The following is a 23,850-nucleotide window of genomic DNA, read 5'->3' on the forward strand; positions in this document are numbered from 1 at the left end:
TTCTTGACCATAAAATTGAAGTGAGGGGAAAATATAGGCATATATGCCACTGGAAGCAAATGGATTTTTATAATTGAGAATTTCAAAGCAATCTTTTTAACATTATTTGTCTTTCTTTTTTAAAAAATTATTGAAATACAGTTGATTTACAATGTTGCATTAGCTTCAGATGGAGAGCAAGGTGAATCAGTTTACATACACATAGATCCACTTCTTTTTAAGATTCTTTTCCCATATAGGACACTACAGAGTGCAGAGTAGAGTTCCTTGTGCTATACAGTAGGGTCTTATTATGTATCTATTTTATATATAGCAATGTGTTTACGTCAATCCCAATCTCCCAATTTATCCCTCCCCTCCTCACCCTCTGGTAACCATGTTTGTTTTCTCCATCTGTTACTCTATTTCTGTTTGGTATTTAATAAATAAGTTCATCTGCACCCTTTTCCTAGATTCCATGTATAAGCAATACCATATGATATTAGGAAGCAACCTAAATGTCCATCAACAGAGGAATGGAAAAAGAAAACGTAGTACTTACATACCATGGAATGCTACTCAGCCATAGAAAAGAACAAAACCAATGCCATCTGCAGACACATGGATGGACTTGGAGACTGTCATACTGAGTGAAGTAATAAAGACACAAGATTAATAATTACAGCTTTTCATTAATAAAAACACAAGGTTGTATTTATAAATGAAAAGTTTTAGTTCTATGAAACATTGTTTGAAATGCTTCCATCTGTCTCCCCCACCTCCATCTGCATGTGTCTCCTCTTCCTCAGAACCTCACCCAGCACTTCCCCTCTAAGCCCTCCCCCAGTGTTCCTGGTAGGAACCCATCACCTCACTCTCTGCACACACACAGCTCCTGATCTGCACTTCTATGGAGCAGTGACTCTCTCTCAACTTGCCTCTAAGCACCTGAAGGGTACCCATCCCATCTTTGTGTCCCTGCCCAGCACCTATCACAGTGCCTGGCCCACAGCCAACGTGCAGTACATCTAGCCCAGTTTGACCTAGGGACGGCTCCTGTCGGGGCGTAAATGAAAGAAGCCAGAGTTCTGCTCCTGCTCCACCTTCATTAATCAAGTCCTACCTCCAGCTTTTCATCTACAAACAAGGAGGGGAAAAGCTGAACTTACAAGTTCACACTGCTGAGATCAAGACCCAAAGCATATGTCGGCCCACATGGAGGGCCCAATGCCAGAAGCCAGGAGGAAAACCAAAGTTCCTCCAAGGAAAAACAAAACAAAAAAAAAGTGGGAAAAAGAGGAGAAAACATCCTCTATCAAGGACGGGTACTGTAGCCAGCCAACTCCAGGAACACCTGTGCCGACATTTTGGTAACTATTGCAAGACGTTAAAGCAGAGCCAGGCGGCTGGGGTGGGGGTGTGGGGACAGGGGGCAGCAGAGAAGCGGCCAGCAAAGCCCCCCACCCCCTCGCCACAGCAGGGTTCCAGCCCAAAGCAGCTCCAAGCTGTGGGAGGGGAGAAATTTTCTGTTTTGTGGAAATTCAGCTGTATGCCACTGGGCTGGTCATTTTAATAACTAAAAATGAGACTTTTCATATATTTAGAAGTCACTAAAGGACTAAGAGTCTGAAGCCAAGATATCCTCTAGAGGAGGATATAGAAGGAGCTAGACCATCATACGTCAAGAACCAGGAGGAAGAAAAAATAAAGATTTTGCTTAAAATAAAGGAGCTGAATTTTAAAAATAAAGAAGTGACACCGTGGAGGCTCTTCAACGTGCCAGTTACATTTGCACTTTTTACGTCAGTTCTCAATAACAGGGCTTTCTCAAGCGCCTTTCTCCCTTGAAGATGCACAGAACACACAGGCTTCCAGGCTTCCTCACAGGCCTGCAGGGAATCCTGTTTTGGGTTTTGGGGGGTTTTTTTTTAATGGAGAAATTTTAAAATTCATTGATTTAGAAACCATAAAAAGAACTGAAATATCTTCTTGAAAATAAAGAGTTCAGCCGTGTTTTAAAACAGCCAGACAAAATATTCTAGTTCCTTCCTGACAATCTGGACTCCTCTAACTGCTGTCCAGTCAGCTAGAGGTCAGAGCTGGCCCATGGTTGAAAAGGCAGTTCTTTGGCCATGTGTGAACTGTGCTATTTTCACAGGCTGGACTCCATTGGTGGTGAGGGATGGTAGGCAGAGTGCGCATCTGGCCACAGAGAACTGCTGAGGAGGCGGACATGGCTACCATCAATGAGCCTGAAGCCCCCGGCTCCATTCCTCTGGTCGCCAACACGCTCAGCTGAGAGACACAGGACAGAAGGCAGAGCTTTTTCAAAGCAGAGAACACTTAACAGAAGCCTTTCCTTGTCCTTGAAACTGCTTTGCTTGTTATCATTTAGACGGAGGCCAAAACTATTTTTGACAAATATTATGATTCATGGCTACATTTAAATCTTATTTTTCAGGGAAATTTTAGCTACAATTTAACATATGTTGATAGAACTCTACCCTGCCCCAGGCACTGATGAATAAGACCAGGTTGCCGCTACCCTGAGAAGGTCATGGTCTAGATGGGAGGCGGAGAGGTCGACAGACGGACAGCACACAATATGCACAGTGCTTCTCCTGTCTGGCAGCCTTTTCTCCTTGCTCTTGAAGGGCACCTCAATTTAGCCTTGAGGAATGGTCCTTCCCTGTGGCTTTAACCATGTGTTTCAAGTGGGGCTCTCCCCACCTTCTTCTCTCCAGCTCCAGATGGACATGGGACCCACGCCTGGCCACTGTGAAAAGTGTCTTCCTTAGGCCATAGTGGTTGCTTGAGTGATGGACTGAAACCCAATATGGCGGGGGTCTCTGCTGGAACCAATGGGAAAGAAGCAGACCCTTCCCACTACGGTTGCCAGAGTAGGTTGACAGTATTCCCCCAGAAGATATAACTATCTGGAACTCAAAATGTTACCTAGTTTGGAATAAGGGTCTTTGCAGATTTAACAAAGGGAAAGAACTCAAAATAAGATCAACCTGGATGAGAATGGACTCTAAGCCCAATGACGAGTGTCCTTATAAGAGACAGAAAAAGAGAAGACTCAAACACACAGAAAGAAAGGTGGTGTGACCACAGACACAGGGATCTGAGTTAGGCAGCCACCAACCAAGGAATGCCGGGAATTGCTGGCAGTCACCAAAAGCCATGAGAGTGGCAGGGGACAGATGATCCCTCAGAATCTCCAAAAGGAGCAAACACTGCTAACACCTGGATTTCAGATCTGGCCCCAGAGCGGTGGGAGAGAGAATACATTTCTGCTGTTCTAACTCACACAGTGTGGTGATTTGCTAAGGCAGGTCTAGGAAAGGAGTACAGCTGCTAAGCTGGCAGTCCACAAGTACACAGCTGCTGGTGACCCTCCTCCTGCCATGTGGAAGAAACCTGAGGATAAAGCCAACTTGCAAGAAAGCAGAAGCCAGAGCTGGAATAGGATGCATTCCTGTCAGTTCACTTTAAAATGTGGAGCTAAACCGACCTGAGATCAGAGTTACTCTGAGACTGTTAACCAACCCTAATTTTCTTGTTGGCTTGAGTCTTGACTGAAACCATGAAATAAATGTTTTAGTAAAAAAGTGAATAAACATAAATATCAACAAAAGAGAGTTGGCAGGCCAGAAGGAAAAAGTTTGTGCCCCATGAGGAGAGCACAGCGCAACAGGAAGAAGATTCCTCCCCTGGCTAGGACTCAGTCAATGAAAAGCCATGGACTCTATTTACTAGAGGCCTCTTTCTTTTCTCCTCTGTAAAAGTGTGCTTCTTCCCTTGCCCTGCGGGGACCTGCCTATAGCTTGCCATGGTTGCAGACCCCAAACTGTAATTCTCTGTTGATTCCAAATAAACCTATCTTGGCTGGAAGAATATGTACGTGTTTCAGGTCAACTACTTCCTTCACTAATGGTGTATGTATACGGAGGGTTGCAACTGCAGAAAAGAGCTCATCTAATGCCTTCTGGGAATCTAGGAAGGTTTCACTAAGGAAATATCATTAATGCTGGGTTTTAAAGAATGAAAATAGCTCCAGGCAGACATGTGGGATGCAGCATTTCCAGAAAATGGAAGAGGATCCATGCAGGTGCATTAGAAAATGCTCAGATCATAAGTACAGTGCAAAAGCACATTGAGTGTGGGGAGAGTGAAGGAAAGTCAAGAAACCAGACTGTTGAGAGAGCACGGTCTCTGTCCTCCCTGCAGCTTCCTAAGACAAGGATGGGAAACGACTAAAGAAACCAAACTCTGCAAACTTCAAAGAGAAATAGCAAGAGGTAGTAAAAAAATACAGATTTTAGAATCAGAGAACTTTTGGTTTGTATCCCATGCTACCACTTACTAATGAATTAGGTTATCTTGGACTGCTATGTACCTTTTTTGAGCCTTGGTTTTCCCATCTATAAGAGAGGTATTATAATATATGCCTCATAGCCTAGTGAAAATTCAGTTATACTATACCCATAAAGTAAGCACTAATAGTTCCCTCCCCTTTCAAGGAATTATCTAAGGACAAACTTGGACATGGGGACAATAAGACAGAGAGAAGGAGAGAGACTTTGGTAGGCAAATATTCACATCAACAGAATATGGTGCGTTTACAAATTTACAAATCAAAAGTAATTAGGTCAAGTCATAATTTTACATGCTTTAATGAAAGCCACACTAAACCTAATTTTTAGAGACCAGTGTGTCAAATCACCCATTTCTATGACCCTTGGCTATGTGGACCCAAAATAACCCTTGTATTATGAAAGCACAAAAATGTTCAGAAAGCTGCATGTTTAATAAGACTTAAAATGAATCAGTAACACAAGAGTATGAAGCCAACAAGAAATGTGAGTTAAGAGGAAAATATTTAGAACAATTAACAAGAAAACTTCAGGTCCTCCTAGAATACCATAAGAATAGCAATAAAGATCTCTAATGGATTATTTTTATTTTAAGTAACAACAACATGGGGGACACAACTTTTTAGCTCTTTTTCACTGAAGCATTAGTTGGAATAAAATTTTGCCAGGAAATAATTCACTTGGTCTCCCACCCCTGAATCATTCTTTTAAGGGAATCATATAGTCATTTGGGACACATCCATTCCAATCTAAGGACAATCTAGGACACATTCTGATGTTGACCAACAAGTTTTCAATGGCTTAGATCCCTGTAGCACTAAGTCACCTCATTTTCCCAAGCCTGGGACTTTGATCCTACCAGTACCTATACCAATTCACACACTCCCCTCCCTTTACCCCATCCTAGTCCAAGTCAATCCCAATAGACTTCTAACTCATGTTCTGGTTCAATCCTGACCCTACAATCTTATTTTTGCAGATGATCCCCTTAAAATCTAAACTGTACTATGCCACTCTCTAAACCCTTCAAAAAGTTTCCATTGCTTGAGAATAAAATCCACATTTGCGCCCCCTGCATCCGTGGTTGCTTGCAAACATCTGTACCTGGTGAGCTTCCCAAGTCAGATCTATCCCTCTCTATGCCCAAGAAGACACCATTCTCCTACATATATGTATCCCTTCCCCCAGCATGCCTTGGACACCTCAGTTGAATGCTGGCATCTCCAGGACACCTAAGGAATCAACTTGTCAATGTGACACATAAAGACTCTCTCATTATTTTCATGGACTCTCAGTTGGAGGCATCTCACACTGTAGGCTTGTGGGAGACCTGAGTTCAATTCCTGGGTTGGGAAGATCCCCTGGAGAAGGAAATGGCAACCCACTCCAGTATTCTTGCCTGGGAAATCCCATGGACAGAGGAGCCTGGCGGGGTACAGTCCATGGGATTGCAAAGAGTCAGACATGACTGGAGTGACTAAGCACAGCACAGAGACAGGAGACTAAAAGAACATGTGAAGATGTTAAGATGGTAAGAAGATGGTAAGATGTAAGCTTACCACGTGAAGATGGTAAGCTTGACTAGAAACCCTACAAGGGCAGAAATCAGATGGGACTCACCTGGCGCCATACTCTAACCTCCTAGAATGGGGTCCCATCATATGGTAGGTGCTCAAATATTTCTCTTTATTTATTCATTTATATATTTTTGGCTGCGCTGGGTCTTTTTTGCTGCACACAGGATTTCTCCAGTTGCGAAGAGCAGGGGCTGCTCTCTAGCAGCGGTGCATGGCCTCTCATGGTGGCGGCTTCTCTTGTTGCAGAGCACAGGCTCTAGGGCTTTCAGGTTTCAGTGGTTGCAAAGCCTGGGCTTAGTTGCCCTGTGGCACGTGGGATTTTCCCAGAGCATGGATCAAACCCATGCCCCCTGCATTGGCAGGCAAATTCTTAACCACTGGACCACCAGGCAAGCCCAAGGTGCTCAAATATTTCTTGAATGAAATGTCACATCAGCACCCATGAATTTTCCATCCATCCTAGGATCCCCCTGGCATCATGACAAGCCCACTCTGAAGGGATGCACCTGGAGAAGGAAATGGCAACCCACTTCAGTATTCTTGCCTGGGAAATCCCATGGACAGAGGAGCCTGGTGGGGTACAGTCCATGGGGTTGCAAAGAGTCGGACATGACTGGAGTGACTAAGCACAGCACAGAGATAGGAGACTCCATGATGTCTGTGCCTAGTTGCTCAGTCGTGTCCGACCCTTGTGACTCCATGGACTAGCCCGCCAGGCTCCTCTGTCCATGGGATTTTCCAGACAAGAATACTGGAGTAGGGCCCCATTTCCTCCTCCAGGGGATTTCCCCTACCCAGGTACCGAACCTGCATCTCCTGCATATTCTGCATTGGCAGGCAGATTCTTTACCACTGAGCCACCTGGAAAACCTTCCATGATACTCAACACGAAAGGCTAACAATGTACTTGGCACTTCCTTCTTTCCCTTAATAGCCCATTATGTGGGTGCCAGTGCTGATTCATGATGTAAATGTGGCCCTGGAGTCACGTGGCCCTGAGTACCGCTGCTTCAGAAGTATGTCTGAGCCGCTACAAGAGGCATTTTTTTTCCTCACTAGTGGAACTGCCAAGAGATATGTTTAAATCATCACTTAAAATTCCTTTCCCGACCAAACCTCTTCCCAGAGCTGTTAACAAGAAACAAAATGTGCTGACTTGAGTTTCACTTTGCTTTCTTTCTCCAGCCTTCCCCTTGTGGGGTCCCTGATGAATCATGAAATCACTCTGACCAGGTAACACTGAAAGAAGCAAAGAAAGAAGCCTGGCATATGTCAAGCATGCAGCTGTTGGAGAAGAAAGACCAAGCGGCCCAGTTTTGCCAAGGGATATGATCCTTGAAATAACTGGCACCTTTTTTCAATAAACTATTCATCTTATGCCCTCCTGATTGCTCTATTCTTGAACCATTTATTTTCAAGAAAACCATAATTATTGCCTCGCAGATAAGTCATGAAGGAAACTGTAAAAACACTCCTCATTCTCAGGCCAGCTCTTTCAGGACCTACAAAAAAGTCACATAAATGGATTCTGATGTTGCTTCATTTCTGTAGAAAGATGTTTTATATTATGTTCTTCTAGCAACAGTAAAGTGCGGATGGCACCTTAAAGCTCTCATCTAGGGCTGGAGTTTCCAAACAGAAGAGCTTGAACAAGAAAATTACTTTGGAAAGGGAAAGAAAAGAATGCAATTTCTTTGGGGCTAAGAATTGGGGGAAGGGGGAAAGCACACTCTTGTCATGGCACAGGCATTCAGTTATAAGCTCTACAAGCAGAGCCCAGCTGGCAAATTCAAGGGGAAATGGGGCTGGCTAACCCACTCCAGTGTTCTTACCTGGAGGATCCCAGGGACAGGGGAGTCTGGTGGGCTGCTGTCTGTGGGGTTACACAGAGTCGGACACGACTAAAGTGACTTAGCAACAGCAACCTGGTTACAGAAGCTGATCCCTCAGGAAAAACTGGGTAGTCCACAACCCAAAATCCATCTAAAGGACCGGGACAAATGTGGGTTCAGTTCAGACAGAACTCCGTAAGTTAGGACTCAATCCAGCAGTTACGTGTTACACCTGAATTGTGACCCCAGCCATGTCCAAATTCATACACTGAAGTCCTAACCCCTGTATTCCAGAATGTGACCTTATTTTCACTAGAGATATAGTTAATAAAGGGTCTTTACAAATACGATTAATAAAGATGTTGCTGCTGCTGTTGTTAGTTGCTAAGTCATGTACAACTCTTTACAATCCCATGACTATAGCCTGCCTGGCTCCTCTGTCCATGGGAATTCCCAAGTAAGAATACTGGAGTAGGTTGTCATTTCCTTCTCCAGGGAATCTTCCCAACCCAGCGATCAAACTCACATCTCCGCATTTGCAAGAGGATTCTTCACCACTGAGCCAACCAGGGAAGCCCTAATGAAGATGAGGTCATACTAATAATATGAAGTCTATTGAATTAAGGTTCTCACACCTTGATCCTGGACTTCTAGCCTCCAGAACCATGACACAATAGGTTTATATGGGACTTCCCTGGAGGTCCAGCGTTTAGGACTCTATGCTTTCACTGCAGAGGCCCTAGGTTTGATCCCTGATCAGGGAACTAAGATCGCATGAGAAATGCAACCAGCAGCCCCCCTTCCCCCCAAAAAATAGATTTATGCCATTTAATCCATGGGTTTATTGTACTTTGTTATGGCAGCCCTAGGAAACTCATACAGCTGGCAAGAAGAGTTAGGTACCAGGAAAAGAATAACTCTAAACAGGGACTATCCTGTTGGTAGGGAGATTCTAATCCTTCCTAAGCCTTTCAGTGGGAATCTCTGCAAGAGACACTCAAACCAGGCTCTGAAGCAGAACTCCTTTAGTCTAGGGATACGACACTGAAAAGACAGGAGAAATATAAAGACAACAAGCTAGACGGGGTCAGGACACCCACACACCCTAGGAACCCAATAGACAGGGTTCTGTGCAATGGGTTCACACAGTCAGATCCAAAAAACTGCATGAGTCATGCAGAGGACCAGTCACCTCCACCCAGTCAGGTGAAAGAGTTGACAAGGGATAGGCAGTGTGTTATGGTTCAACCTCAGAGGCCAGCGTCTGAGGCAGAGCCCCATTCCTAGGGATGCAGAGGGTGAGTCAAGGTGGGACAGCCCTGTGAGTGTGCAGGGACCTAGAAGGGGGCCCAAAGCTTACTCTGGGACCACCAGGTACAGGGTCCACCATGGTAAACTCATTCCAAAGCCCAGAAACTTGCAAGCTGAGGTCGGGACAAGCTGTTGGCCCTGTTTTAAGACTCGGGGACTGAACAAAACTGAAACTGCTGCCAAGGCCATGGATGATGCTGGGTGGCAGTGACCAGGGAGAACAGGGGCTGAAGCTGAAGAGCAAGTCAGACACTGGTTGTCTGTGAAGAGACACATCTGAATACCACTGACAGATCAAGGAATAAGACTTGTCCAAAACAAGCACAGCATTGTAAAGCAAATATATTCTGATAAAGAGAAAGAATTGTCAAAAACTATACATATTTTTACATACATTAATCACCTCACAGATATATATGTTACAAAGTTGGCATCATATTCTACACACATTTTTGGTGCTGTCTCTTTTTCTCAGGAAATTGTGTTGACCTTACCTAAATTTACTTCACTCACATCACACAGTGTACTCCCTTTGAGTCTGGGGGTCCATAAACTGTCACCCTCCACAGCATTATGGCAGGTCTTTTTGTTACATGCACTGCAGGATACCCTCTCTTGGGCACTGTGTTCTTGGACAATGACCCTAGTTGATGCCTCTATGAAGGCAATGCTCACATTCATTTATAATTGTTTGTTTCCATCTCTGTTTCCTCTGATACACAGTAACCAGCTAGGATGCAAAGGCCATGATTCATCTCTGGATCCTGAAAGTCTAGAACAAGTATGCCCTGATCCACAATGACTACAACAATGAATGCTGGCTGAGTCAGCTAATACACAGAACGTTCCAAAGGAAGACGAGAAAGTGTATTTGGTGAGTCAACACTGATTGGCATTTAATCAATTCATGCATTCAACCAGGTGCCAACACTATTCCATGTACGATATTAGTCATGCTAAGAAAAAATAATAATTGGATTATTATCATTAATAATAACTGGATTGGTCTCTGCCAGGAGGTGCAAAGCAAGTTTTAGGAATGAGGGGTATTGGCTGCTTTGATTTGAGCTCTGACGGAGGCCTCACTTTGCCTTCTTATTTGCTCACTGAGCAAATCTGGCACAGACTCAGGGCTATAAGATGACCCCTGGATCACACATCAGTGAAAACGGGCTCCTAACACGAGTTGGCAGCTGCGGACCACTTCACATGAGCCACACACTGTTCTGTATGACTTCATTCAATCCTTATACAATTGTTACCCCCATTGTACAGATGAGAAAACGGGGGCATAGCAAGAGTAACTTACCCAAGATCTTGCAGCTAGATTATGACAGATCTGAAAGTCAAACCCAGCTGATAAGAAGCTCTAACCCACTTCCCAGCACTGTTTGGACTGAGGGATTAAGGGTGGGTTCAACCTATAGATGACAGGCTTTGGTATTTTCCAGTAATAAAAAAAAAAAAAATGAATTCTGAGTGGTTCAACAGTAGGGAAGTCCCAAATGTTCCCATGGAGGTTACATGTTAGCAAGGAAAATGCACAAGCCATTGTTGGGGCCATCTCCACCCTTCGGTTTCCAGAGCACAAGCAAGCCTGACCACAAGGATCACAGCACCGACACTGCCCTGAGGCTGGCAACAGTGTTATTCGACAGAAATTCATGAAGCATGTGACATATGCTGGTACTCTGCTGGGTATTAGGATGGAAGAGGATTCTTCTATTGAGAAAAACACATTCTGGTGAGAGAGGTATACAGAGAAATTGGCGTTACAATCAGAATGGCAAGTGGTTCCACAGAGTTAAGCTCATGAGAACACATCACTAAGGATGCGGCAAGCTTGTCTTGGTATCTGAACTTGGTATCTTGATATCTTAACTTTCCTGGTGGCTCAGATGGTAAAGCGTCTGCCTACAATGTGGGAGGCCTGGGTTCGATCCCTGGGTTGGGATCCCCTGGAGAAGGAAATAGCAACCCACTCCAGTACCCTTGCCTGGAAAATCTCATGGACAGAGCAGCCTGGTAGGCTACAGTCCATGGGGTCACAAAGAGTCCAACACGATTGAGTGACTTCACTTTCACTTTTCTTTCTTTTGATATCTGAACAATGTCCTACCGGAGTAAGCAGACTCAAGCAAACACCACTGTTGGCGATATGATAAGCAATATGCAATAGCCAGGGGCGATAAGAATAAGACAGGGTAGAATCCATACCACGGTGGTTGTGGAGGACTAGCAACATAGAGAGTAGGTAGTCAGAAGCCATTCAAGATCTCCTCTCTGATCTTTCAGGCAGAATATGATTAAGTTTGAAAGCAATTAATAAATCAAGCAAAGCCTTCTCGTTGCTTGAGAAGCAGGCAGTACATCCACCACCTTCACAATCATCTACAGCTTTGCCACACATTCTGGAAAAAAACCTGTATTACCTCAACTCCTTTCACTAGCAATACCTGATATCAAACAGCACTTTCAAGTTTATGAAGAACATTCTATCACGTGATGATCACTGAGCAGAGGCCTCATCTATTTTACAGAATAGAAATGAATCTTCAAACAAAATCTCTTAATTGAAGAAGGGGAATTTAAACACATTTGTGATTCCAAGGTGGGTTTCACTGCATCAAACTGCCATTGTTTACTAAATACTTAACTATAGTGTTAGAATCATAGGTTTAAAAGCATCTATTGGATGCTATTTGCCATTTCACATTAATAGCAGCTGTTGCTACTTAGCCATTCCTAAGCCCTAAATATTAAGCAAGGCCAGAGTGAAGAACAGCTTTGAAATGATGCTCTATTTGATCAAGTTCTGCAGTAATTGTCAAAATCATATACATTTTCTTTGGATCCCTGTAAAGCTTCTGCAGGATCACTGCACCTGCAGTTTCAATTTGCAATTTCCTCAGCCCTCCTTTGAAGTTATTCTTGCCAATTACCTGGTGTTAATATTAATTAAATATGATTTGCAACTTGAAATGTGGTGTTATCAATGGAACTCAGCTGTAGGAATATAAAGCAAAACTTTCAATTGAATTAAAATGTTTCCTTTCATTCATAGTATTTTACAACATTAATACTTTTGTCAAATTGATTTTTGCCTGCTGGAAGTCATTTTTCCAAAGCAATGAACATCTGAGGGAAAAGGCTGCTCTCTGTATTTTTTTTCCTTTGTCATTGAAAATACTTTGTTTTAATCTCAATGCGAATCCATTGCAGTTAATAGAAACTTGATTCTTGTTCATAACCCAGGAGGAAATAAATGCTTCCTTTTAAAACTGTACTGAGATAGCTTAAAAATATGATCAGTGGGCACTTTTTCATCAGAGAGTTGGAATGAAATTTACTTTATTTCTTGATCCACACCAAAAATAAATTACTATCAAGTGTTTTGGCAAGTGTCGGTCATTTTATATACACAAAAAATGAATTAATTAAACTGATTTATTGCATTAACATTTTGAACAAATTTTGCCAATCCAATGACCTCTGTGGTCCCTTCCAAGTCTGAGATTTTAAGATTAGGAACACATGTCAGACAATAGTCAGAAGCTTCCAACACTTGCAAATTGGGAGGAAAAAAAGTCACGTACAGTAGAAGATTTGACAGAATCAGGTCTATTCTGCCCCCGTAATGTGTGCGATGACAACTTGCAGGCCTGTCATCTTCAATAAACCATTCATAAACATGATGGCTGATTAAAGGGCATGTGTTGCCATACCGTGCAAATTCACAGTGATAAGATACAGTGCTTTCACACATTCCTTTTATCTTCAAAGATGAAGCTTTAGCTTCCTTGCCCCTTTATAATGATCATGGCAGCATTAACATTTATTATCCTGTCTTCTTTTTTAAATAATATAATAAGCTAAGACAAAGAGGGGAAACAACCTGTCTAAAGCCTCAAGGAAGTCATTTATTGAGTCACAAGCTACAAGTTCCAGAGCTTACGACAGAAAAGCATGGGCATGTGTTATTAACCTCCTTATTACAATATCAATGAAAACATCATATCAAATCATTAAAACAAGATAGACATAGAGGACTGTGGTCCTAAGAACCGAGGGTATGTGTAAAATAGGAGATGGAAAAGTCCTAACAACCAGTAGCAACTAAGCTATTCCCTTCCCTCAAGCCAAAAAAGACCAAAGAGAAAAGTAAAAATCAGTTAGGCCAGAAGGACTCTCAGATGTCCATAATTTCCCAGGTGTTACTGAAAAGAACAATAGCTTGGAATTACACAAAGCAGGGGGGCTGAACAACTGGTACCTCCACTGTATAGGGAGTGGCCAATGATTTTACCAGGGAACTTCTGACTGCTTAGAATCCTGGGAAAGCCAGACACAAAGATCCCACCCAGTCTAGAGCCCTGAGTTATCCATCAGGTCACCTCATCTACCCAACTAGTCAAGATTGAGAGAGTAAAACTCTGTGGCACTTCAAAAGGAACTTTTGAGCATATTATATTATGGTCTTCTCCATTACCAAACTCTGTCTACTTAGAAACCCCCCCATCTTTATTGCTTACTGTTTGTCCTCCTGGTTTACCTCCCATCTCTGTCACGGAAATTTTCTCCCTAAGTACACCCTTCTTCATACTATCTCCCCTGTTATGGGTATTAAATTGTGTCTCCCAGAAAGATACACCCAATACCTCAGAATGTGACCTTATAAGGAAATAGGGTTATTGCAGATACAATTACTTAAGGTAATGCTGGGGTAGGGTGGGGCCTTTAATCCAACATGACTGGCATCTTTATAAGGAGAGAAGACAGGGACAGAAACAAGAAGGGAAAAGACAGCAATGTGATGATGGATGCAAAGACTAAACTGATGGATGAATCCAATGAACTCCACTGCATGCATGCTTGGTCACCTCCAAACCTTTGCCACACACAGACCGTAGCCCACCAGGTTCCTCTGGTGATCAATGAACACCACTGATTACCAGCAAATTCTAAGGTGTGGCTCTGCCAACTCCTTGATTTCAGATTTCTAGCCTCCAGAATTGTGAGACAGTTAAGTTTCTGTTGTTTTTAGCCACTCAGTTGGTTATGGCAGCCTTAATACACTCCCTGTCAAGGACAATCCTTGATCCTCTGTCACAATGCCACATAATTTCAGCTGTGCCCTCTGGCAAAGTTCCTGTTCTCTTATGAAAATCTGCTCAATAGCCTTGATTTTTTCATCAAGAACTCCTACCATCTCTCATCATGGAAAACTTCAAAGAAGACTGAGAGCCCTCCCATACCACAAACCCCATCAAGAGAACACTCTGCCTTATTCTTGGCTTTCCATTGCTAAATCTAAGCCACTATTGCCACATCTTCATTTTTTTCATTTATACTAATTTTATTTTCTTCAACTTGATTGAGGTATAATTGACAAACAAAAATTGTATACATTTAAGGCGTACAACTCAATGTTTTGATAAAAGTATACATTGTGGAATGATTACCATAATCAAGCTAATTGACATTTCCATTACCTCACATAGTTGGTGTGTGTGTGTGTGTAGTGAGAACACTTGAGATCAATTCTCAGTAAATTTCAAGTAAACAACACAGTATCATTAGCTATAATTACCATTCTGTACATTAGATCTTCAGAATTTATTAATCCTATTTAACTGAAAGTTTATTCTCTTTGGCCAATATCTTCCATTTATTTCCCTTACCCCTCCCCACAACTAGCCTCTAGCAATACACTCTGTTTTCATGAATTTGACTTTTTAGAATCCTACATATAAGTGAGAGCATGCAGGATTTGTCTTTCTGTGTCTGGCTTTTTTTCACTTAGTACAATGCCCTCCAGATTACCCATATTGTCACAAGTGGTAGGATTTCCTAAGGCTAAATAATATCCATTATATAGATAGATAGATACATAAATATAGATATACTTTGTCCATTCATCCACCAATGGACATTTAGTTTGTTTCCATATCTTGGCTATTGAAAATAATGCTACAATGAACACAAGAGGCAGATACCTCTTCAAAATATTGATTTCATTTTCTTTGGACATAAACTTAGAAGTGGAATCACTGGATCATGTGGTAGTTCTATTTTTAATTCCCAAGGAAACTCCATACTATTTTCCATAATGACTACATTCATATCAACCATGTACAATGCTTTCCTTTCCTCTACATCCTCAACAATGCTCATCATCCCATTCCTTTATGTAAAGCCCACAAGTGTATCCTCTGCCCCCTTTAATTCTCACTCTACACTCTAATTCACACTCTGCTGCTGCTGCTGCTAAGTCGCTTCAGTCGTGTCCGACTCTGTGCAACCCCATGGATGGCAGCCAACCAGGCTCCCCTCTCCCTGGGATTCTCCAGGCAAGAACATTGGAGTGGGTTGCCGTTTCCTTCTCCAATGCATGAAAGTGAAAAGTGAAAAGTGAAAATGAAGTCACTCAGTCGTGTCCGACTTTTCACGACCCCATGGACTGCAGCTTACCAGGCTCCTCCGTCCATGGGATTTTCCAGGCAAGAGTACTGGAGTGGGGTGCCATTGCCTTCTCCGAATTCACACTCTATACCTTAGCAATTACCTTTCTCACCTCGATTATAAATTTTGTGAAAATGAGCTTCAGAACTACATCTCAGTTCCTGCTTTGGCTCTCAACCAATGTCCTTGACTGTGTTCTTCTCCACAAAGGTATGTACCAGCATTTACAGTTTATTGAGTTCATAATCAAACCATGCTTCTCATTCCAATCCAGCCTTTCCACTGTACTCTCTCTTTTCTATTCATGGTACTTGTGTTTTCCAATTGACCAACATTTCAAGTTTAATTTGTTTTACCTTTGAGCTCTGTGTGCTGTGCTTAGTCACTCAGTCATGTCCGACTCTTTGCAACCCCATGGACTGTAGCCTACCAGGTTCCTCTGTCCATGGGGATTCTCCAGCAAGAATACTGGAGTGGGTTGCCATGCCCTTCTCCAGGGAATCTTCCCAACCCAGGCCCCCCCACATCGCAGGTGGATTCTTTACCATCGGAGTCACCAGGGAAACCCAAGAATACTGGAGTGGGTAATCCATCCCTTCAGGGGATCTTCCCAACCCAGGAATCGAACTGGGGTCTCCTGAATTGCAGGCAGATTCTTTACCAGCTGAGATATCAGGGAAGCCTCACCTTCGAGCTCTACTTCCAATCAATTGCTAAGTTCCAGAGACTTTACCTCACAAGTGTCTCTCAAGTCTGTTCCCTCATCCATTTCTATTATCACTGCCCTCCATGAGGCTAAGATTGATATTGCAAAAGTCTTTCAACTGGTCTCCCCATCTTCTACTTCTTATTAGCACAATCTTAAATATGTACTCTGATGGATTCCTCTCTATTCAGTAGTTTCCTCCACTGTCTAGAAAATGAAAGATAAAATTACTACACTATGGGGTACAATAGTCATCTATGTACCATGTCAAGCCTTCCAGTTTTGTCTTCCATACCTTACTACACAAACTATGATCCAGTCAAATTATGACATTTGTTGATCCTCCATTTTTTTTTTTTTTTTTTTGCCTTCTCCAGTAAAAACGTTATAGTCAGGATGCTTGGGGCTGAGACTGTAACAGCTAGAATATCAAGGGACTATTTGTCTTATTTTATCAAATAACTCCTGTCCCTCTCTCCCTGAGAAGGATCCTGACTACAGAAGAGACATCATTGACATCTATGTTCAAGACCATCATTCATTCATAAACTTTGTTCTCCAAGACTCACTAAGGATGCTTCCTCACGTCTCAGATTTTGTTAAAATGAAAAACGTTATAATCAAACCATACAAGCAATGTATCACTAAACAGATTTTCATTTCACTATCATTCCATTATGATCTGTCAGAATTAATCAGAGACAAAACATAGGAAGTCCCAGTCTACACTGAAATTTCATAGCAATTAACATTGCTGAAGGGAGAAATTCTTAACAGAGTACAGGAAAATTTACAAGAGTTGGAAAAATATACAATTTCATTAATAGGCAGACACTCCAAAAAATGAATGCATATATCTCCTTCTCAGTCAAGAGACTAAGATCTTTAAAAACACTGGTAACACACTGACAGAGATGTCATCAATGTTGTAGTAAGAGGAGCAAATGTTACAGAACTAATGAATTTTCATTAGAGTCATCAGATCACTTCAGAATGGGTTAAGTTGCTACCATTTGTCATTCCCATTAATCTCATTGTCATGTAAAAGGTTTAATTTTCAGCTATTTTTGTTCTAGATAAAATCTTTGTCATTAAAATGAGGGATGATTTTGATATTTAATATATTCCATGGCATACTCTAGTGTGGCACTAATTTGGCCTTTTCAGTATTCTGCATATTAATTGACAATACAGCCCTCCTCCATTCCCCAGATAAGTGAGAACTGAAATAGAATGGATGGCCAATCAAGTCACAGAATACTGAAAGGATCAACAGAAAAGAAATGTTGCTGTAATCAGGAGCATACACAAGGCACTAAAATTATTTTCTCCCATACTAATGACTAAGACAGAGACAGTAATCATGAAAGATACCACCTGATCCTTGAAGGTGACAGTTACCAAAGTATAGCAATGTTCCCTCAAAGTGAGAACTAAGTATTTCTTTTTTTTTTTTCTTCTGGTAAGAAGAATAAAACTGCACTCTCACTTTTAACTTTTAAAACAATGCGTTTTATCAGAGTCTGCAACAATGTCCTGTCTTAAATTTTTTGTAGTATTCTGTGGCATGCACACAAAATGTGTCCTCTAGTTGAGAATGTACAGATCACTGCAGAAAACTTCTCATTTCAATACATATTCTATTAGTTGCCTTCTTTTGTTAAATTATCACTTGGGTGAGACCTAACATCAGCTGCTTAAATAATGCATTCAAACCTGCTTTCAGAAGCTACTGTTTTCATTTGAGTGGGCATTTCTCCTAAGGATGAATGTGAGATTCTTTTCCAAGAAGGTAATATAATTTACCATCATTTAAAGTTCAGTTGAATGTTTTGAATCACTTTTATAGCAATAGTGATATAATTTAAAATTCAAAAGAGCAAAGATTATGCCATCATGGATATTTATAACAAAGAATGAATAGCTGTCCCTTAAATAAATTAAACCAATCTATCCAACAAGACCAGGCCTTTTCTACATTTTCTGCAGCAGCACAGTACTGGAACAAATATTAAACACACTAAATATTGTGCATCATAAGTTTCCATGCTTATTACATGCAGCGTAACAGATCCTAGGCATCTTCATATCTTTTAAGAGAAAACCTTATTCCAATAAATTTAGATGTTTTGTCTGCTAATTAGGGAATAAGCCCAAATCATTCCCATGGTCTTTTCCTGCATTAAAGCTTCAAAGAAAAACATTAAGTTATCAAAGTTCAAAATTACCCCCAAAACAGCTAAAGGATGCTTTAAATTTTTGGCAAAACATTGCTATTACAGAAAACAATGCAATAGAAAAATATGCTAATTTTATTCAGTAATTCTTAGTAAGAACAATAGCATTTGTTAAGTAACTGGTAACATATCTCCTTTCATCTGAAAAGTTATATTGTTGCCCAGTCAGCAATAAGAGTTATGCCCTGAGGTGTCTTTGTCTTCTGGGTCTTCCACATAGTGTAGTAGATTTACAGCCTCATGGATAAATACATACAGAGTAAAATGCCTATGGAGATTTGAATGAGAACGTTGAAAAAACCCAGGACAGAGTTCACAAGCACCCTGTTTTAAACAAGTTTCCACATCTTGCCCTTAATCCCACTCACTGTAAGCTTTAGATTAGAGTTTGTAAACCAAGATTAGAGTTTGAGGTAAGAATCAAAATTCAAAAAGTCAAAAATGACAATAAAAATATCACTCAAGTATAGCCTTGGGGGCTACTTCAGTATTGTTTTAAGATGATTACCAGTCTTAATCCCTTTAGTGTTGGATGTTAAATTCTACTGCCTTTTTTAAAATATTTAATGACTTGCTAATGTGAGCTTCCATCTAGAACAATCAAATAGTATGCCATTTATTCAAATATACAGTGGCTCTAATGTGCCAGCAAACTCCCACGTCAAAACAGACAACTTTAAAAAATGTTCGCCTGAGTCAGGAGCTCTACTTCCTAAATTAGCACAAGAGTGTCACCTTGATAGACCATGAACAACAAAACCATTTATAATAAGCCCAGCTTCCCCCTAGAGTGGACAGCCTGGGTTGTGCATCTGTAGGAGCTCTAATTATCCCACACAGATCAGAGAGCTCTTGGGGACACTCAGACTTCCACAGCCTGTCGCCTCAAACACGATCATCTGATAAATATACACTTACCAATCTCCCTCGAGATCTGAGTGAAGGCCTCCACACCACTCTCTCCGTAGTTACCCTCAGAAGCCAGCGTCGACACGTAATTCCACCCCAGGGCCGTCACAATGTCCACCATGGCTTGCGCTTGGTAGGAGTCAGGGGGGACCACCCGGGAGAAGAAGTCATACCTGGTGTTATCACTTAGCTCTGGGGCGGTGGATGCATAGCTGATTTGAGGTATCTGCAAAACAGATGACAGGTCATTTCCACCCATGAGGACTCTTGTCAAATGATGGACTGTTGCACAAGAGATTAAACAGTCAAAGCTATACCAGAAACCTAGACAGAGCAGCCTGCAGCCAAGATAAGATTTCATCACCATCAGTTGCATTAGAAAGTAGGTTATATAGGTCTGTGGGCTCACTTTCTTTCAAAGCACATTTCTAAACAAGAGGGCTTCCCTGGTGGCCCAGTGGTCAAGAATCTGCCTGCAATGAGGAGACATGGGTTTGATCCCTGGGTGGGGAAGATCCCCTGGAGAAGGGAACAGCAACCCTTCAGTCGCAAAAGAGACAGACATGACTGAGCAACTAAAAAATAACAACAAAACAGAAAGAATTTAGTTTTGATTCAGTCCCCATTGTTTCAGAAGCCAAAGCAAAACATTTGTGCTTTTTGTTGTTGTTGCTCTTCTTATTCTGTACATGATAACTTCTGGTGAAGAAATGAGGCAGAAATGAACATGAAATGTACCCACATGCCCCAGAAAAGGTCACCTCCAAAATCATCTTTGGCTTCAGGATATAAAGGCTACATAATGATGAGTACAGCATTTAATACAAGACTTTTTTTTTACACTTGATACCATTTTAGTACTATGATATTTTGGGTAAATTATTTTAAATATATATCTTTGCAAATCTAGTCAGTGCTTATTAATATAATCACTGAGTACCACAATAAGATTTGGGAACAGCTAACCATGTATCTTTTAATTATAATGTCTTTCCAGGCTTCCATCCTCAAAAAAAAAAAAAAAAAAAAATCACAAAACAGGAATCCATATCGAAATTTCTTTAGGATAAGAGACTATTTTCTGACATAAACAGGGTGAATTGCTAGAAGATATTCAAAATTAGAGATATGTTGTTTCTCCTAAATAACTTCAAGCTGAGTAGCAAATTAACTGCATGCCATAAATTTACCCCAAAGAGGTTTGAAATGCAATATTTACTCCTATATACAAATGAAGAGTCTTATTCTATCTATGAAAAGTGCTAGGACAGAAGAACACAGGGATGTTAAAGAAGTATGGCAGAGGGACATGCAGGCTAGACCGAGCACAGAAGATGCAGGAAAGCCAGCAAAAACATGGGGAAAGACATTTCAGCCACAGGAAACAGCATGTCCAAAGGCAGAGTCAAGAAAGGATATGTGTTGCAGCGTTTCTTGTGGTGGGAAAGCAAAATATCAAGGGAGGAACATTAAGAAGTATAACTTCAGAGCTAGACAGAAACCAGAGGATGAAGGGTTACTCAGGTATGACAAGGAGTGTGGACTTTATCACCAAGGTCATGAGGAAGCACAGCATGATTGTAACCAAGGGAGTGGCACAACAGAAATTTTGTTTTAGAAAGATCACATTGGCAGCAGTGGGAAGAGTAGAAACCCTCACATTTCAGGGTCCACCTGCGCAGCCCCATGCCCAAAATTCTGACTTAGTATGTCTAGACATCTAGGAATCTTCATTTTAATATGTCCTCCAGAACAATCTGATGCCAGTAGACCCATAATGCAGAGATACACTGAATTAAAGGGAAGACATAAGAAGTTGCCTACTAGTTCCAGTTAGAAAACTACTATAGAAATCTATGTAAGAAAGTATAAAAACGGAACTAAGGCAGTAGCAGGTGGCAAAAAAGGAAGGGTGTAGAACCTGTGAGTATCTAAAAGACGAAGAAAGGTGTAGGAAAAAATGGGAAATGACTCTCAGTTCTATGGCTTTGCTATCTGAGTAGATGATGTTTGATATTTTCCAAGGTAGAAGAACAAGAGGAGATTTGGAAGACAAAAATGACGAGTTCAGTTTTTGACTTGTTTCTTCTGAGGTTCCTGTGAGATGAATGAAAGCAACTAAAAAGTGGGCAACACTATTGTGGCATCTGGAGTTTAAGAGATGTGAACTTCATCTGTGATGTGAAAATCCAGAGGTCAGAATGAATCTACGATGCCCTAACTCAGGATGCTTGGTTGAAGATGCAGGTCTGACTCATACATAAAACTGTTAACTCTGCTCTCCATCAGATCTTGCAGGTAATGTCAGGGCTCTGATGTTCAATGGGCTGCCATTTCATCTTCCTGTACAGAGTTACACACTCTGGGAACCGTCCATCACCTGCCACCCCCTGACCAGACAATCCCCAATCCACAAGGAGGTTACAACTTTCCTCTTGACATCTTGAAAAAGCCCTCAACATCTGTATCCAGACCTTTTGTAGGTCTAGAGAGTCCTCCTCCATTTTTGGTGGCCAGTGAAGTGACACTGAACATCCTAAGGTGTAAAAGCCTCCTTACCCAGAAGACTGTGCTTGGAGCTCTCCAGGGTGCTGGAGAACTTGTTTGGCTTCTGAGTAACCTGTATCTATCTATATCACCTACAACAATGATTTACTCTATTTCACACCCAATTCTTATGGGTCCTGTCCTCCTAGTAGGACCTTACTAACTTGCCTGTCAATATTGTGGGATCATGAAAACCAGTCTTGACTGTCTCCTTTTTGTTCCTTTGCATTCTCTGCCAGATATACCAGTCACCTCTTGATAGATTGTCCCCTTGATTAGGCTGTGTTCCTTTGTAGTACATAAATACTTAGCAAGGACATCCGTCCAAATCTCTAACCACACACCAAACTTGCCCTTCTTGGTTGTTTCCAGAGGATCTGGGAAAGAGATAATGGATGATTCAGTGAGGTCTACCCTTTGCTAGAGATCTTTCCCAAAGATCAAGAGCATGTGTGTTTCTATCTTCTAGTGAAAAAGATCCAACAGCCTGACCTTCACTTTGGAAGGAATTCTGTGTGTGTGTTTGTGTATGTGTGTGTGTGTATGCACACACAAGTGTAGGAGGGAACGGGGAGCATTCTATAGCAAATTCCATAGTGCTATACCATTACATTGGCCTATCTGGATATATAATAATCCTCCTACTTCCTCAGCTACTCAGAGTCCAGCAGTAAAATGCCCTACACAATCCACACCCTGCCTATAATAATGAGCCACCCCTTTCTAAAAATGAGCACAAAGTGTGAAAATTGAGTGTTTGAAACCAAAACTAATTATCTCAAATTACTACCTTCAGTCAGTCACTTTCAGGGCTGTTTAATTAGCAGGCAGCATCATGTTTAGGATTAATTAAACAGGTGTAAAGGGTATATAAAATAAAAGTGCAGATAAGAAATGGTTGTTTGAATAATTAGGCAAAGGACTTTCTCCCCAAAGTCTGAAAGAATTTTCTCTTTGCTGATCAATGTGCAGAAAAGTAATGTGAGAGTATGTGTTTGTATTTTCATTCGTTCAATTCATGCTATGTCTCAGCCTACAAGAAGGCATCTTGAATACTGATAATATTTCAAGACATCTTTTCAAGTTGTCATGGGGTAACATCTCATTTTTACTTTATTGTAGCCGACCACTAAGCACTGGCTCATGAAGCAATTTAATTTCTGTGTTGGCATCTTCAATATTTCCAATGCCTCAAATTAAACCCCTACTGGCAACTGAAGTGGGAATTTTTTTTTAACCTGGGATATTTTTTTTTTTTCCTACACTGAATCCATTCTAACTAATCCTTTCACTCTGGATATTTCAGTTTCCAGAAACAGAACAACAAAAAATGTGGTGAGAGAGGCATAGAAGAAAAAGAGGGAAATGAGAGGGGAAAGGAGAGTGTACCAAGAAAACAAGTGTGGAAACCATTCTGTATCAGTTCATCCTTTTCAAGACGTACATCCCTTGTAAGCCTTTCCATTTGCCCATTCAAAGGGCTCCTGAAGCCCTGGTATCAGACACTGTCCCATCCTCCTTCCCAGCTTCATGCCTTCACTGTCACCCCTGATGATGCCTGCAGTCCTGCCCATGCTGCTTCTGTGAAGAGAGACACCTTCACCTTCTGCACAGATGGAACATCCAGCTTAAAAGTTGGCGATTAATATATACACACTACCATGTATAAAACAGACAACCAGCAAGGACCTACTGTGTATCACAGAGAAATTACTCAATATTCTATAATGAGCTATAATGGGAAAATAATCTAAAAAAAAAAAAGAATGAATGTATGGGTATGTATAACTGACTCACTCGGCTGTACACCTGAAACTAACACCATGCAGTAAATCAACTGCGCTTCAACCATCATTCCACCCATCCATCCATCCCCTCCTTCCAGGAAGCCTTCTCTCGGGCAGAGCTGCC

At 41.5% G+C, this 23,850-nt stretch overlaps 1 protein-coding gene across 3 annotated transcripts in view; it reads right to left on the reverse strand.

Moving 5' to 3' along the window:
- Positions 1–23,850, reverse strand: part of GRM8 (glutamate metabotropic receptor 8) — an 848,835-nt gene that overhangs the window by 677,453 nt on the left and 147,532 nt on the right. For all 3 annotated transcript variants that reach the window (XM_015470567.3, NM_001206117.2, XM_059885684.1), the window contains one exon: positions 19,402–19,618. In XM_015470567.3, coding sequence (XP_015326053.1) covers positions 19,402–19,618 — 217 coding nt within the window. The remainder of the gene's footprint in view (positions 1–19,401; positions 19,619–23,850) is intronic.

This window comes from Bos taurus, chromosome 4, assembly GCF_002263795.3.
Source record: "Bos taurus isolate L1 Dominette 01449 registration number 42190680 breed Hereford chromosome 4, ARS-UCD2.0, whole genome shotgun sequence".
In the NCBI taxonomy this organism is placed as follows: domain Eukaryota; kingdom Metazoa; phylum Chordata; class Mammalia; order Artiodactyla; family Bovidae; genus Bos; species Bos taurus.